Source organism: Brachionichthys hirsutus, chromosome 12 (genome assembly GCF_040956055.1).
Source record: "Brachionichthys hirsutus isolate HB-005 chromosome 12, CSIRO-AGI_Bhir_v1, whole genome shotgun sequence".
In the NCBI taxonomy this organism is placed as follows: domain Eukaryota; kingdom Metazoa; phylum Chordata; class Actinopteri; order Lophiiformes; family Brachionichthyidae; genus Brachionichthys; species Brachionichthys hirsutus.
This window is the reverse complement of record NC_090908.1, coordinates 9,386,111-9,403,982: the sequence shown is the minus strand read 5'-3', so window position 1 is coordinate 9,403,982 and position 17,872 is coordinate 9,386,111. Positions and strand designations below refer to the sequence as shown.

General features: G+C 41.1%; 1 protein-coding gene across 1 annotated transcript in view; it reads right to left on the bottom strand.

Annotated features, from left to right (window-relative positions):
* lrp1bb (low density lipoprotein receptor-related protein 1Bb) overlaps positions 1 to 17,872 on the bottom strand; it is a 205,093-nt gene that overhangs the window by 36,465 nt on the left and 150,756 nt on the right. The window contains exons 44-58 of the mRNA XM_068746405.1: positions 17,419 to 17,611; positions 15,651 to 15,776; positions 14,659 to 14,787; positions 14,211 to 14,330; positions 11,812 to 11,925; positions 11,462 to 11,611; positions 11,112 to 11,234; positions 7,765 to 7,884; positions 6,953 to 7,081; positions 6,522 to 6,644; positions 5,947 to 6,087; positions 5,528 to 5,715; positions 4,195 to 4,378; positions 4,023 to 4,108; positions 420 to 542 (exon numbers count right to left, since the gene is read on the bottom strand). Coding sequence (XP_068602506.1) covers positions 420 to 542; positions 4,023 to 4,108; positions 4,195 to 4,378; positions 5,528 to 5,715; positions 5,947 to 6,087; positions 6,522 to 6,644; positions 6,953 to 7,081; positions 7,765 to 7,884; positions 11,112 to 11,234; positions 11,462 to 11,611; positions 11,812 to 11,925; positions 14,211 to 14,330; positions 14,659 to 14,787; positions 15,651 to 15,776; positions 17,419 to 17,611 — 2,049 coding nt within the window. The remainder of the gene's footprint in view (positions 1 to 419; positions 543 to 4,022; positions 4,109 to 4,194; positions 4,379 to 5,527; positions 5,716 to 5,946; positions 6,088 to 6,521; positions 6,645 to 6,952; positions 7,082 to 7,764; positions 7,885 to 11,111; positions 11,235 to 11,461; positions 11,612 to 11,811; positions 11,926 to 14,210; positions 14,331 to 14,658; positions 14,788 to 15,650; positions 15,777 to 17,418; positions 17,612 to 17,872) is intronic.

The following is a 17,872-nucleotide window of genomic DNA, read 5'->3' as shown; positions in this document are numbered from 1 at the left end:
CAGATTACTCCAACCTCCCAGGGGTTTCAACAACTGTCATTGTGAATTAACAACCTTGATGACTATCAGTCATTCAGAACTAAAGGAAGCGTCTTATATAAGAGGTAAAATGTCTCCAAGCTTTTCCGACAAGCCCAGCTGACTTTATTCAATTCAGAGATCTTCCCATTATCATCAAACACCCAGTCATCGTAGTTATTAAAAAGAAAAATGAAGCCAGTCAACTGAGCAGCAGTAATGAATCACTCAATCATGTTTCCTTTATCATTACAACAAAAATAATATTTAATGATTAATGGAATTAAAAGTCATAGATCCAGTTTGGACAGTGACCATTCAAATGAAAGGCAATGAATCTTGGGTAAATTGACACACGTTATCATGCGGCGTGGAGCCACATCCAGTAAATCCTGTTGTACCTTGAGGTCACTCCCATTGAGGCGCATTCTGTTGATCCTTCGACCGCTCGGCCGAGTTGAATCCACCCAATAGATAAATTCCTTCTTGTAGTCGAAGTCTATGTGGATAATGTTGTTGAGGCCCTGAGGATGCAGATGCAGAGAAACCACAATGAAATTATAGAATAAGATATAACTTTAGACTACAATGAAAAAAGGTGAAACTAGATAGTATACCTTTATGTACGTATTCCCCATTAGCCCTCCAGTGATACTGATATACAGGTCCGTGAAAATGACAAAGCCCTGTTTAAACCCTTGTTTATTGCATATCAATGATGTAACCTGACAGTGTTTAATAACAGATTGAGTACAGCTAGATTCAACAGGCTCAATGTAGTTTATCGTGACAGTCAGAACACAAACATTGTTAAATGCCATTATCACTGACAGCCAATCGACGCGGCAGGCGTTTCAGTCGCATTTTCCAGTCATCCCTCCCAAATGCCTTTGACAAATTATGTTTATATTTTAATCAATAAATCTGTGTACACAGGCTGTCTAATGGCTCGCCTCTTCTACTTCTTTCGGCTTGTACTGTCAGGGGTCGCCACAGCAAATCAATGTTCTCCACTTCACCCTGTCCTTTGCATCGTCCTCCCCAACACCAGCCACTCTCATGTCCTCCCTCACTACGTCCATGTATCTTCTCCTGGGTCGACCTCTAGCCCTGTTCCCTGGCAGTTCTATCCTCAGCATCCTTCTCTCCTCTGGACATGTCCAAACCATCGAAGTCTGGTCTCTCTGACCTTGTCTCCGAAACTAACCTTCACTGTCCCTCTTATTGTCTCATTTCTAATCCTAGCCAACCTGGTCACTCCCAATGAGAACCTCAGCATCTTCACCTTCGCCACTTCTAGCTCCGCCTCCTGTCTTTACCTCAGTCGTCTAATGGCTCACCGTGAAGCATATTTTCACCCTTCTGGCCTATTTCCGTCCCTTTTGCAGTGCTATGCCTCGAGGCATCTTGTGGAGATAGATGTTGATTTATATATATATACACACAACAAGTTAAGTTGGAATTGCACAGTGTCTGTGCAAGCAAGAAATATTGATTTTGGTGCATTCCCATAGGTTCTAATGCTTACAGCTCTACAGAGCATTTGAAGAGGAGTTCTGTGAAACCAGGGTCCTATCAAAGTGAGAGAGTGAGGTGCTTCCCCAGTCTGTCATGCTCATAGGACGGCTCTGTCAGTCAGACCGAGATCCTCACTAAACAAATGCCCCCACCCTGCCGTCTCTCACTGAGGGTGCCAAGAAAAAGGTGTTAGATCATCTGACAGGCGAAATAAGACATCTTCATCAGATCATCAACACCCTCGCACACAGGCGCCAACGTGTCCTGGGGGGAATCCTCTACCATTCCGAACATTAGCTATAGAGACCAGACCAACAATTCCGTTTATCAGCTCTTACAACTCATAAATTAACTCGCCATTCCTCGTAGACATAGCAAAGAACCAAGCCTAATTATAAATACATAAAAAGCACTTCAAATAGTATATAAGGGTGCTTTCACACTGCCACTGTTTTCTCCCCTTTAAACGGACCAGAGTTCCTTCCTAATACGCTCCGTTTGGGCTGGTGTGAAAGCGCATCCGAACTCTGGAGAGGATCAAAAAAGTCGGCCAAAGTGCGAGCAAACGTTTTATCGTGGGGCTTGTGCTCAGGCCAGTTTACATTGTTGCACATGTTCAGCTCTGTTTTCTATCGTAAAGATTATACATCTGACTGTAAATTATAAAGGCAGTGCTTTCATTCAAAGTGTGTTTACCAACTGACTTTGCTACTTGACTTTTTGGCAAACAGCCCAAACAATAAATCAAAATTATCCCAAAATTATAGCTTTAAAGAGGGCATCATTTCCATCATAGCAACCACCAAGTTGTCAGAAATATTGGCAGCACGCTGTAACCTATCGATAATGCACTTCATGCTCTGAAAATCTATACTTGCCATTTTAGGCAAAATTTGCAAATTGAATTTGCTAATATCTTCCCATGAATGGGCATTTTAATAGATGATAAAGACAAGTCCACATTATTTTATTAAAAATGTTATCCCAGGATCAGAAACGCCCACTACGACTTCTATAAGACCAATTCAAGTCTTTCAAGTGCAAGTCCAAGTCCAAGTCTCTTTTAGTTGAATAGAGGGTTCCATCATCCGCGGCAAACGGAAATTATCGGAGTAGAAAGAGACAATTTCCTCTTGGTTGACATCATGGGTGAGACCACAGAATCTGTCGTACACTTGATTGGCTCGCTTTCCGCTGTGTCATATAAACATGTCGTAAACAGATGTGTGCGTGTGTGTGTGTGTGTGTTTGGCTGGACAAATGTTAAACGGTAAGCTAACGACCATCATTTGAAACTTGCATAATATCATGAACATATAATCTAAACAGGGTATGTAATGGCATCACAATCTGATATGAGATCGCTGATGTCTCCGCCACCACTCAGCAGAGCGATGTGCATTTCCCTGTCTGAGGCTTCCATTAACGCTCACGCTCAGTGATTAAAGTGAGTTGTGGCTGCAGAGAACTCTGATACAGACAGTAGAGTGCATTGACTCAAGAGGTTAATATGAGGAGACTGTAGCTATACGTTGATTTACAGGAAATCCCAGATGACCATTTGGATAATCAGTGGTCAGATTTAGAGACTGCCCTGAGCAGCTATGATGGCCGGGGAATAATTGACAAAACGTTTCCCCAGGGTCCTTCATATTGCACTTCTGTTCTCTAACAATCACAATGTTCCATTTCCTCTGAATGTGTGCATGATTTTTGTTATTCATGATGGGAAATAAAAAGAGAATTTGACTTTATTGTCCTGTAATATTGTGACCCTTATAGATTTCTCAATACTATCGCAACCATTTTTGTGATACAAATCATCCATCCATTTTATTCCGCTTTGCAGGTCATTGGAGTTACTGGCACCCATCCAGGCTGGCTACGGTCGAGAGGCGGGGTACACCTCAAATTCGTCGCCAGACAGACAGACAACCATTGACACACACACTCATACACTACGGTGATAATGTAATCTATTCCCCCTAATTGCATGTTTGTGGAGGGGGGAGGAGACCTGAGAACCTCGCAAAAACCCACGAGGACCACATACAAACAGGATGTTTGCTGTGAGGTGACAGCACTAACCACTACGCCAACATGCCACCCTAAAGGTGCTCCCTGCCTGGGAATCTAATCCGGTCCGGCAGCGGTGGTGTGAGCAATGAATCCTACCCACTAGAACAGAAGGGACAGTTAATCAATGGCTGCAAATTTTAACATCAAAATAATCATACTGTTGCTTAAATTTGTGTTTTAAAAAATGTCCAAACAGAAGCAAAGCCATCCTTCAAAAAAAATCTTACGGACGTGGAAGAAGACTCAGGGGGAATTTTAAAATCAAATTCAAAGGGGACTAGATGGTAATCTGAGGCATTCTGTTGAAGCCTCTCAGCAGAATGTCAATGCAATAATGATGAATACTTATCCTCTACCCTATGAAAATGTCACTACAGGCGCACTGTGGAGATGCAAATATCACTTACTTGCTTCAAGATCGTGTAATTTGAGCCATCCACACTCAGCTTCCGGATCTCGTGATGGTCTGCCATGATGAGAAAAGGCTCTTCAGCTGAAATAACAAACATTTAGGATAAATAAATGTTGGGACTCAGATAATGAGATCTTGCAAGTTAAGAAATGAAAAAGCAGGCTGACCAGACAGAGCTTTGCATGTGTTAGGGTTACGATCCAAGGCTTCGTAACCATCCACACACAAACACTTGTAGGAGCCATACATGTTGACGCATCGCTGGCTGCAAGGGAGGGTAGTGGAACACTCGTCAACATCCACGCACGTCTTGCCATCATCCTTCAGGTGGAAACCAGGCCAGCATTTACACTGATGGCAGAATGCAAGACAAAAGCCTCAGATTCATTTGATTTTTGACAGCAAATAACATTTGAGTTACTTATTTATTGCAATTAAATCATAAAAGCAAGGTCTGTTTACTGTAACTCTAGATTGACTGAAACAGCCCACATTCTAGACTCCAATACTCTTTTCACAAAGTGATGCATGCCAGCGACGAAAACTTACCATCTGACATATGTATAAATGATGTTCAAAGCCATGATATCGACATGCACGAACATGGCTCAAAAGGTCCATTGCAGTTCAGGGACCAGGGCCCAACAAAAATAACTCAAAGTGCTTGTATCAGCTGCTCTGGACCCACTGCAAATCCCTTCCTTATCCAAAGTTATAACCTTGAGGGTCTTTCTGCTGATCTCCCTGTTCAGGACGCAATTGGATGAGCTAAGGGTCTGCATTGATGTGCTCTCTATCCAGCTCTGCTCCTGTCATGGCAGCCACTCTTCTGATCAGTGAGCGTTATCTTACAGACGCTCAGGAGAGGTAAAACTAAAGGCAAAGGCATAAACTATTGGAGTCTGACAACAGTGCTTGCCATCTGAACAATCTACCAGATTTAACCTTGACCTGGATGCATGCTTGTACATCCCTTGTCACCATTGCCAGGCACTGTACAGTCAGCCAGCACAGTGAGGGAGCGAAGACAGTTGGCATATCATTAAACTCTCCTTACAGTGCTCAAGGTTATTCAAAAAGTCACACTAATAACGTATGTATGCTCCAACCCATCTTTATCTATTTAATGAAGTTGGGTTTGATTCACGGTAACCCATTAATCATTCATGTTCACGCCATTAGGAATAGACGCTCCACATTTTAAGTACTAATAATGATGCAAATTCTGATAACGGTAGGTCAGTAAAGTCTATAAATTAAAACGTTAGATGTCACACTGTTGGAAACAGGACATGTTTTACTCATTCATAAATGAGCACTCATTGTACAGTGGGTCCACAAATGTGCACATTTGAAAGGATGCTTGCTTTAGAACAGTTTGTAGTTTGTTTGTATTCAGATTTTTTTATTTCAATCTGCTATTTAGCAACTGCAGCCGGCAGATGATTGTCAGAACGGCCGTATGTAAAAGCCACAGATATACGACTAGTCAACACTTACCTTGTATCCCACAGGAAGATCTTGGCAATCCTGTGTGCATCCACTGACGCGGCGATTAAGGCATTCATTCACATTACAGTTCCTTTCATCTGACCGGTCACCGCAATCATCTCTCCCATCGCAGAGACTTCTCTCAGAGATACAGCGTCCGTTGGAGCACATGAAGAAGGAGCCATTGCATAGGCTTCCTGAAAGGAGCGGAGACATGACTGTCACTGGCACAAAGCCCTGCAATTTGTCAACAAAGTTGGGATTGTTTTTGACCCGACAATAGATCCTGACAGGTTAATTCCTTTCAAGGAAGCTCTCCTGGTTGTGGCGCCTTTTTCACCATATGGCCCTGCCAGTTTCCTAGGAGATCTGTGCTTATTCTGACACTGATGAAGAGAATCCAGCTGAGAGCCAAACGGCCGCCTTACCTGCGGCCAGACATTTGAGGTTCAGAGGCAGTTCGTCGGAGTGGTCGGGACAGTCTGCATAGCCATCACACTCCCACTGAGAGCTGAGGAGACAGCGGCCATCCCCGCAACGAAATTCCTCTAATCCACAGGAGCGATAGACTGAAGGCAGAGACAGACTCTTTTTATTCATCAACGTATGGTCAGGTCAGTGCAATGACACCGCTGCAGAATTAAGACTGTAATTATTTCCAAATTCAAATTTTTCTATTTCTGTGTGCTTTAATTAAAATTTTAATAGAAAGCATTTAACACTACTGTTTGTCAATATCCTGCCTTTCCACCCTCCATGTCAAGGCTCTTGAATGGTAGCCACTGGACTCCATTCAAAGCTCTTTTCGTTCCTTTGAATACCTGTCGCCTCTCATTAAGAAGGTTTTTCCTCAAAGAAGAATGATTCAGAATTCAAAAAGTGACAACGAACGAGCAAAAGAAAAGCCGCCATGTTCGGATGTCACTTTATTACTTCATTGAAAACATATTCGTACATCAGTTGTGAATACAAAAAGCAAAGACAACGAGAGAAATCGACTTGCCACATTCCACTGACTCGTCAGACCCGTCCCCACAGTCGTCATCGTGGTCACAGACGAATCGGTGAGGGATGCATGCTTTGTTGCTGCAGCGAAACGAGCTGTCATCACATGTGTTGTTGGGTGCTAATGCATGAGAGGAAACGGTTACAAGGACAAATTCATCAACGCATTTTGTAAACACGGCATTCAGCATGTGTGAATCATCAACGTTAGCCTTGAAAAAAGAATTAATCTACACTACATTTCATATTTAGGTTGTATTTTTCTCGTGGAGATTATAGAGTAAGTGTTGAGTGTGCTGTTTGTAAGCCTTTGATGGACTTTAAAGTTATACATGAATAATAGGCAATAAATTATTTCTTCATCCTGACATTACACCAAGTACACACATTTTTAAAAGCTTTTTTTTAATACGTTTAACTAGAATTTACCACATCCGGCTGCAGAAAGTTCATCACTTCCGTCGGGGCAGTCCCTTTCGCCATCACAGAGCCAGCGTTTCGGGACGCAAGCGTATGAAGCGGGACAGCTGAAGAGCCCTGGAGCACACGTTACCGAGCCTGACCGGAAAATCACATGGTCATCTTTCAAAATAACACCATGTGCCGACCGGACCACAGAGAATATATGAGTAGAGGACCTCTATATGACCTATACAAATGTTTTATTCTGTGGAAGTAATGACCGCGCTACTGTTGGTAACAATTAATTATTAGAATTCTGTGAGTCAGCAATACTATTCTTTGTCTTAAGACTGCCCTTTAAGGCAATAGAAAACTGCAGATAAAATTGCTTACCCGAGAAACAACAGTAAATACAGTAGTTCAATTAAGTATGTGCAGCCAAAATGCGCATCTTGCTCTTGACGATAATTGTGCGAAGGAGACCTTTGGGACATTTAATTAATATTTCCTTGACACCCCCATTACAATCCAATTATATAACCATGTTCAAAGCGATTCTTGTCTCTCCATTGTGGTCAGATTCTTTTTATTCTGTTGTACCATTTATGACTCACACATCTCATTTGCTCACTAACATAGTTGCGCCTCTAGGGCCTGAGGATTGTGCCCACTCAAATCATCAGAAAAGTCAGCGGTCGTTGTCTCATTAAGAATGTTTCATCTTTGTCCATTCATTTGCAGCTCTTTAACTGGAATGCATGGGGCTGTTGTACATAATTTAGCGAGTGCGACCTTTTACACCAAACAGCAGTCCCCTCGACAACAGAAAGGGCACTAACCACAGATCTGGATGCTTTCGTCAAGGCCGTCCTCGCAGTCGTTCTCGCCATCACACAGCCACTGTTTTGCAATGCACTTGTTCTTTGAGCAGGCAAACTGGTTCCACAAGCATGAAGAGTCTGCAGAGGGTAGTGGGAAAGGAATTTCGATGCCATAAATCAAAGAAAGTGAGGGAAAAAACAGCAAGAAAAGCGACATCCCCTATGGCCGAGTGTTTTTAATCAAAACACAATAAGCGAGATGGCTTGTATTTTCCCCTTGGCTTGCTTGTTTTTCTCTCTAGTTATTCTGCTTAGCAGAACACATAAGTGTACCTGCCACACAAATTACTTCAGATATATATATATATATATATATATATATATAGTACTTTTTTTCCTTTTCTCCCACTGGACAAGGCATCTTGATGCACATTCCCAGTTTCAGCTCAAAAACATCAACCAAACACAAAACAATGATGAAATATTGCATCATTATCAAAGCACTCAAGTATTAATTAACAACCTTTTATTTTCCATATTTCACTGAGAAGAAACGAGGCTGCTGGGGGTGACTCCGAACAGTTGGATGTCGCATAAGGGAGTACTCTGCTGATCACAGTGTAAAAGCCGTCGTGTAAAATGAGCATATAGTAATAATCTGCGCTGAGTTTGTGTCACTCAGCCCTTCTGCAGTCTCTTTCTCTCAGATGTCAGGACTGGAAAAGTCCTCCAGAGTTTTGATGAGATGTCAAGACAGGGAGAGGCGGTACGCGTCTTCTAGGTCAGACCCCAGCACATGGAATTATGCATCCTACCGAGGGAATGGCGTATCGCATCCTGCATCACTGTCCACCCTCGCTGCATACATCATATCAACTCCATGGATGATGTACGAGACGATAAGCGTTAAATGCATAAGTCTGGAAATTGTTATTATCCAGACTCTCGCTGCATGATACTAAATTTGCACTCTAAATGTGAGCAGCTACTTCGAGCGTTTGACAAAATAACAGGTCTTGCAGCACATTAAAAGTATCAAAGAAAGTCTTTCATGTCTCATTTTCAATCGTGTTTCACACCGAACAAAAGCACATTGTGCATTGTGAAGTGACAAATTACTTTTTCATCTAATCAGATGTGGGATTTGAAATTCCTGAGATGTAATGACATTTTCCCCAAGCCGCTTTGCCATTGCCGACAAATTATCAGTGGTTGCTGCTTTTTATATGGTAATTAACTCAGACGAACGGGAACATTGTTTGTCCTAAAAAGAAAAAAGCTATTCAAAACTTCAGAACTGTAGCATAATTCCTCTCGGTTCAGTTTCCGTTCTGATGTGAGCACATTTGAAGCATAGTAGGTAATCATTTCACACAGCCATAAATGATATTTCTAGATAGAGGAACTGGAAGCGTGCTCATGAGCATCTCTCCAATAACAATCATGGCCACTTAGCGAAAACATGCGTAAGATCATTACATGTGAACCCAAGTTACACTCAACTGCCTTGCCTTCGTTGTTGAAACTAACGTGAACAAATAAAGACAAACTCATGCAAACTCCCTCAATACTTTGAAAGATGCCAGTCAGACGCACAGATGCCAGCCTTATGGTGACAAAAATGACATTGCCAATAAGAGCCTGTGAAAATTGTTATGGCAAACCAACCAATAGCTGCAGAGAAAATTTAAAGAGCGAGTCCATCCATCCATCCATTATCTACGGCTGCTTATTCTGCAGGGCTGCCAAGGGGTTCCAGCCAATCCCAGCTGACAGTGAGTGAGTGCCAGGGTACACTCTGGGCAGGTCGCCAGTTCATCACATGATTAACACATAGCGGGCAAAAAGAATTCACAGTCTCATACCTACAGGCAATGCAGAGTCACCAATGAACCTAAACATCTCATCTTTTGGCTGTGGGAGGAAGCTGGAGCACCTGGAAGAATCTCGCGCATATAAAAAGTAAGAATGCAAACGCTATGTTAAAAGGACCAGCGGCATGAGGTAGGTTTGAGATCCAAAAGTTAATACATTATTGCTGTGTGGATTGAAGTGAACCAGCCACTGCCAGCTCAGACGCAAGCAGAACTCTGGTTCCCATGGATAAATGGCGTTCTCCTTCATTGTGGGCAAACAAATTAAACGCATTCCAGCTCGATGTCATCATTATCTGTGAGTGACGAGTTTCTACCTGATAGATTGGGTGAATTCGGGGGGGGGCAGTCCGCGTTGCAGTTTTTCCACCACGATTCCGATAAACAAAAAAATGCTTTTAAAGGGGAACGCAGCTCCTTCAACTTGTGCAAGTCTGTCCCTGCCATTAGAAATGGGGTGTGTTTGGTGTTGCAATAGTTGCATTGCTATTACCTCACCGTAAAAGAAATGAGAACCCTCCTCCAGGTCGTCACACAGGTGACAGTACTGCTGTTGACTGCCTCATGACTTCTTACACTTTTGTAGACCATACAGTCTATAAGCCAAACTACACAATATGCTGACAACTCAAATGTAGGCAGGGATGGTTTTAATACTCTGGATGTGTGTGTGTGTGTGTGGGCTTCTCCATCACATCTAATTACCTCGTACATGCGTGTGACTGTGATGAAGCTCAGCAGCTACCCTGACCACCTACATTGAAGCCCACGAGTCAATACTACTTTCATGCTCACAGCAGTGACTTGTGAATGGGTATGACCCAGGGTGATGGTTATGAGGGCAAATTATATCAATCCATGCCATGACTTAATTACGGTCCTCGTGTTTAATTGGAAATATCTCGACTTTGCCATGGTAAATTCTGCATACATTAGCATGATCAAAGCACGAGTTAGAATGCTCTTGCCGCTGCTGGTGAGGGAAGCAGAGGAGTGGCATTGCAATGTGTAATCCTTTCATATGCATCCGCTTTCCATCTTCAGTATAAGCGTTTCAGTGACGGATGGCTCATTAATTAATTGTTACACTGGAAGTGCTGTATAATTCAAAGTGTGTCCTTTGCAGCATCAGGGTCGAAATTAGACTTCCAAATAAGCAGCAACACTTATTTGAGACATTTCAAATACACAACAAAGGGGGGGGGAGCAAAACAAAGTGAAGAGAGACTGCCTGAAGCATGATAAACAATTATCTGTTGTCTTCCTGTTTCTGTCTTACGTACTGCATGAGATACATGTTGCAGGCCATTTCTATTGAAATGTTCAAACCTGACAGTGAACAGCTTCCTGCTAATGGAAAATAAATATCCTTGCAACCGCCAGCAGTGTTGTGAACATCGACCAAATATCTCATCTATTTCAGGAACAAAACATCAATTCAGTTTGTTGCGTACAAGCTTTTCCATGGAGGTGTAGGATCTGTTTGTTTACCGCACTGGAATTCATCTGCACCGTCTTCGCAGTCTTTCTGGCCATCGCACAGCCACACGCTGGAGATGCAGTTCCCACTTGGACAGGCAAAGTGCCCTTCCTCGCACTTCTGCCCATGGGATACTGGGATAAACAACAAGATCATGTCAGTCATCTGGGCATTAGCAATGATTGAGGTAATTACCTTTTCCTAGGCGCTGTCTGAATCTTTTATTCCACCATCATAATCATTTCTAGAAAATTAAATCTGTCTCAAGTCTTTTCTAATTGAAAGCTGGCTTCCTTTCTCTTTGTCTCTGGATACACATGTGAAATGTGTGCCATTGTGTGCGTTTGTATCAGGTGCTCACCCTGGCAGTTGGTCTCATCTGCATAGTCTCCACAGTCATTTGCACCGTCACAGATCCATGAGGGGTGTATGCACAGAGAGGTGGAGTTGCAACTGATGAAATCTTTCTCTGTCACCCCCAGCTTGTAAAAGTCGGCACAGTCGGTGTGGTCTGAATATAGAACCACAACAGCACAATCACCATCATGTACTTATGGAAGTACTGTATATTTGGATGTCAGGATTGCAGGGTCCAGTATTCAATCTGATCTGAGTGACGTGCACAGATTGAAGTTACTGGATCCTTCCAAACCGCTACAGATGCCACTTTTTGTTCACCATAACCTGCAATACATAGAACAAAGCACTCACTGCAGCTCTTTTCATCTGAGGCATCGGCACAGTCAATGACCTGGTTACACCAGGCTGAGGTGGGAACGCACCTCCCATCTTTGCACGATGACTCTGATGAACCACACGTGACATCTGGGGGGGGAAAGAATTAGCATTTCAAAAAAGATAAAAGAAGCCACACTTGGAGGCAGTTACAGGTGCAGCTCACAACAACACTTAGAACCTCTTTCCATGGGGTGGTTAAAATTAGTTCCAGGCTGCAAGCTCCCTGACATCGAAGAGTTTGTGATGAGTTGCATAGCTGTCACTTAATATTCAAGATGGGCATCTTAGGTTTGTTGCACCTGTATCAATCGTCTGCACAAAAGCTAATTTCAGTAATAGTCATTTTATACATTTTCCTTTTATAGCTGGTAAATTACTTGTACATGTTATAACAGCAAGAGGAAACACTATTGTTGGTGTTCAATAACAGTTTTACTCATATCTCAGACATTCCTGATGACTTCATTGTTATTGATCTACTTTTTGATTGCATTAAATTGCCATGTTGCATTGTTGTCGTTTCCTTTTTTGTTTAAATTGCTGCTTTTAAAATAACCTTGTATTGGGGTCCTGGTGGTTCCTAGACTATGTACTAAATTTATTCTATTTAGTTTGAATAGTTGGAGCAATTTGAGGTCAAGTTTGACATATTTTTTTGTTCCCCATATTATTGGGGAGGCACTCTGTCAGTCATTTGTCAGACACACATTGGATACACACTGATTCCCTCATGTACTCTGTCAATGACCCTAACTTCTCAGAAATAAATTCATGTTCGGTCAAAAGTCAGAAATTCTATCAAAAATGTATGTTTTTTTTCTATGAAATGAAATATATGTGGTCTATTATTGAGAAGAGGCTATGACAGTGTGTCATGTAGAAATAATCAGGGTGAGATTGAGGAAAAACTACACTGAACAGCCAATGCTCGGCTGGAAAATCTTCTCAGAAATAATATTGTTTTCTCCCAAAAGGCACACAGGAAGGCACCAAATGTTTTCTTCTCTTGTCACATGCCAGTATGCCTTCAGCACAGCATGAGCCAAATGATTGCTGTGGCTCATGGCATTCATAGTTCTCCGTAAACACAATTTGTGTTACATTATGCATAATCGAGACAATTTAATCTAAAATGATACTTATTAAACTATGACAGGGAGTCATAGTCAGATCAATGCTTTTGTCTGCCTTTACATTCAAATAAAAAAATAAACAAAATATTTAATGACTGTGGATTTATGAAAATTATTTGACAGAATAATTGGGTTACAGTGACCGCAGTTGTTGTTTTTTAGTAGAAATACAACATAAAATATGTTTAATTTAATATCCTGAAAACCAAACAATACCAGAATCAAAAGGCTGTCACCAAGTTTAAACTGCTAATATTAATACTACTGGGTATTATTGTATTTAAATTTCATTCAATATGCTAACTAATAGTAGCTCTCCTTAACAAAATTCAGATGACAATATTACATATCAAATAAAGTTTTGAGAGAAATTACGGCAAAAACCTTTTGCAGTGAAAGTTGTATCTTAAGGCTTATTTCGGGTCCATCTATGTACCTGAACAGATATGTCGGACTGTATATGGTCTATATCTGTCAATACCTTCAAATTTCCAGACATCCTCTATTTTAGCATTGATGCACACCCACAGGAGGACAGTGAAATGTCCTCCTGTGGACATTTACTTTACTGCAATGTAAAGTTTTTACATTACATTTTATTTCACCTTATTGTTCTTTATTTTGTCAATACACTTTTATTGTGTCCCACCTATATGAAGCTACGTTGCTCTCACCAATTTCAGGAAATATTGCTCTATTTTGTCCGTTTCATCCGTGTCCATAAACATGATTACATGATGAATGAATGCAGAAACCCTATATAATATTTCCATCCATATCCGTGTCCATCTTTAACAGGCTTATAAAGAAAATGCAAGGTTGGAGATGAAATGAAGAGAAAGCCCACACTGCCACAGCCTCCTTGTGGGCTCAATCAGCTTGTTGCAGAACAGTCTATAAACCTCTGCGCTTCCCCACATAAAGTCAAATTACAGCAGGGAATAAACACAACATTATATTTTACAGGATTATTTCACCACCAAGGTCAAAATAAAAATCAGTTTGGCCATGTTCGAAGAACACAGAGTATTATCCTCGACCCTCAAGTGAAGCTTTTAAGGGTGAGGGTTGGGATTCTCCTGGGATCCGTGCACTCTATGATCTTGGAGCTCATTAGACAGTGAATGCTTAACACAGCATGTGGCACAGCCTGCTGTATTAATAAAAGCATTAGTGTGGCTGCAACCTACCCTCAGAGGCAGGACAGCTTGAACAGGGGATCAAAGAGCTGTGACTTACTGCTACAGAAAGCTTCATCGGAGTTATCCCCACAGTCATCAGTCCCATCACAAAAACGACTGTTGGCCACACACCGTTGGTTGTAGCAGGGCCTGAATCCCTTCCGACAGCTCCTGTTGACTAAATGAAGCAGAATTGATTGTTGTGTTAGAAATGACAACATAATTGCCACCTTTCAAAGCCAGAAATATCAATGACAAAAAGGTTAGGGTTAGAATCTACAGGACTGGGTTTCAACGACCCTCGTGACTTCGAAGACGCCCGTGAGTTTAATTATCTGGAAGTTATCTCACTGGCTGTTCAGAGGCAAAATGTCTTCCACCTTTTCATACAATTCCAGTTGACTTTATTTAACAAAGAGATTCACCATGCCTGAGAATCTTCACAGATGGCACTCAACATTCTTATCTAAATGTGCATTCAAAGGAACTTCTAAATAATTTCTCACCACAGTATTGCATCTTCTCATCTGATTTATCCTTGCAGTGAGATATTCCATCACAAGTGAGGTGGTAGTTTATGCACTCGCCGTTCCCACACTCATATTCGGTGTGGATGTTGCAGGAGGAATTTTCTGCTGCAGAACAGGACAACAACAGTGATGGATGACTGTCCAAAACTGTTAAATCCGCTGGAAGAAACTTCAAAACTACACGGTGCCAACACTTCAATGTGTACTTTTCACATATATGAGAACTGTATTCAATGACATCATTATCACTACATTTAAACCTCCGATTAATATTCCCAGCATATGTGGTACTCATTTAAATTCAATTCCAGTAAAAAATTATCCAGACTTTGAACATTAATTCTCTGCTACTTGTAGCAATGCAATTTAAAAATACAACTTCTCGTTCTGGTAATGAGCTAAATGGGGGTGTGATAGGAATCCTGCCATCCTCTCCACACCCAGGCAACGATCCAGCTCTTCTGAGTCACTTGCCATTTTTATTCCGGCCAAACCTCACTCGTTTGAACAGCTTCCACTGCCTCATGGTCGATCTTCACATTGCATTTCAAAGTCAACCAGTAATGTGTGAAATTAGGAAGCAAGACACGCGCTTTTGTCACGGGATATCAACTCGGTAATTGTGACATTATTGACACAATACTTCTCAAACTTGAAGATAGAGCTTGATTTTCAAGACCAGCATTGTCCGCGCTTCTGGAATCATTACAAATGCATTGCGTAGTCAAAGAGGACGAGACAGCAGCTGTTCAGGCTTTCCTGTCCATGTGTTGTTTCTACAAAGGGTTCAGTTGAAAGCTATCAAATATTGTGTAAACAGCACAAATGAGATCTTAACCTGAGTCTGAACAGAAGCCCAGTTACACAGTAGATATTAATATAGACAATGACTCCATATTACCAATATGCAATGAAAGCGCCATTGTAGTCGATAGGGGTTAGTATTTGTGGGGTCTTTGGTAACTTACACACACATCTGTTGTCGTCTAACAGCACACGTTCTCCTCGGCAGGTGCAATTGACCCTTCCATGTGGGGTCAGGAGACAAAGGTCACCACAGCCTCCATTCATGTATCGGCATGGGGATAGCTCACCTTCAAACAGATGGGATTAGCTGGTCAGGTGCAGTCAAAGAAACAATCTTCCAAGGTGCACCATGTCTTCTAGGCAACATCATTCGAGATCATTCGGCAACACTGATTCGCCTTCTGAGAAAGCATTGTGTGTTTACCTTTCAGCCCAGCACAAAGCCTTCCCCATCCATTATAAAAAAAACTGATACAGAATCAGAGAACCTGCATTTATGGTGTTTTCTTTTCAAAATGGTTAGGAAAATATCAACTGATGATTTAGCTTTTTTGAATCTAATGGGTTCACATCAACCTCGCTTTTACTTTTGATGGGTGAAATGGTTATATTGGATGATTTCCTGAAGAATTCCACAACAGTTATGCTTTTTTTCTACAACTATGAGTCAGATTCAACTGCAAGATGCTGCATTTGCTTGGTTTCATTTATTGCATCCCAAGTGGTCAACACATGATTAAAAGGAAAGCTCTGCTAATCAAGTCCTGCTGAGTACTATTCTCACTGACAAATAGTAAAAGTATTACAATGCTGCATGCGATCATCTTCCTTTGCCTGGGGTGCCAAAGAAAAGGCGCACATAGCTCTGTGGGAATTGTGTAATGCACTAAAATGCGTGACCAAACTACAGACATAACCTGTGCAAGGAAATATGCTAGTCTAGTCCTGAGAGAGAATGTAGATGCAAAGCTCTGCAACAACAGGCAGAGTAAGAAGTGCAACGGCTAGAAACATTTCAAGTGAAGCCCATTAGACAACCTCAGAGATTACCTGTCCTTGTGCGGCTTGTGTGTTTTATTCATGAGAGAAAAAAACAACTATGTGATTATTTATAGTAAGAATGGTCATGTCAAGTAGAATTTCATAGTGTGAGAATGAGAAGTTATAAGCTGATGATCAGATCTACCGCTGCTGGCCACTGTGCATTGTGCAGCACATTGGATATGTTTGTTTTAGTAGTGAAATAGTGAAAGTGAAATAGTGAAATAAATTACAAACAGAATGACTCTCAACTACTAAGTCCAAACAGTGGAATACGCTTAAACTCACTTCCTCTTGACCTACTTGGAAATTAAACTTGATACAACCAAATGGCATTTTAAAGTTTGTTTATGTGGTTTGTTGTTTTATCAGATTACAGTTTTCAAATGTATTTTCATTTCATTGTTTATTGAATATAAACACCAAACAATACATTTATTGCACCAGATAAGGTCAAATCTAATTTCCATCTGCCGTCAAAGTAAAAAAAACAAAAAAAAAAACAGTTAGCTGCATTGAATCAAAACATTCCACATTGAAAAATGTTGATACTGTATTGGCTGCAAATAGCTTAAATACTTCTGGGTTTAGTACTTTCTAAAGTGTTATTGCATTGTAAAAAAGAAAAAAAAAAGGACATCCAGAATAAGAAGTAAATTATGCAGGTCCTTCTCTAAGAGTGAACGAAAAATGCAGTTTCTTCAAATATGCTCATTTTTGTCAATACAAAATATTTCAGTTTTGTCCGTTGGCCTAAATTACAACAATATAATTATGAAGTCATGCACACATGAACACTCACCTGCAAAATGCACAAATATTTGCAGACATGATATTGCATCCAGTGGATATCAAGTTAAACACATTTCCAGGTGATTAAATACTCACAGTTATTTGTGTCCCTGGCCACAGCTATAATTCCCATTGGTTGATGGGGTATATCTGCCCGAAGTACCTTGGTGTCACCACCTGTGTACTTATTGGTCCTTAGCACAGACCTGCGAGCCCAGTCTGACCAATAGATGAAATCTGAATAGATGGCGAGTCCATAGAAGTTGCCAGGCCCAGATTTAACAATGACCTAAAGAATTTCAAACAAAGCACACGTTGCTCTCCATCACACATCACATTAAAAGCAGTGCTACATGCATGTGTAAATCATTCTATATAACATAATAGGTAATATAGTTAAATCACAACACAAAGTCATGCATTTGATGCTGTTCATATTTACGCTTCCATCTACAAGCCTTAAGTCCTTTCAGACCTGATTGGAGAAACTCTCGACAGAATTTTGAGTGCAACCCTAAAAATAAATGGGGGACAATATGTTTGAACTCAT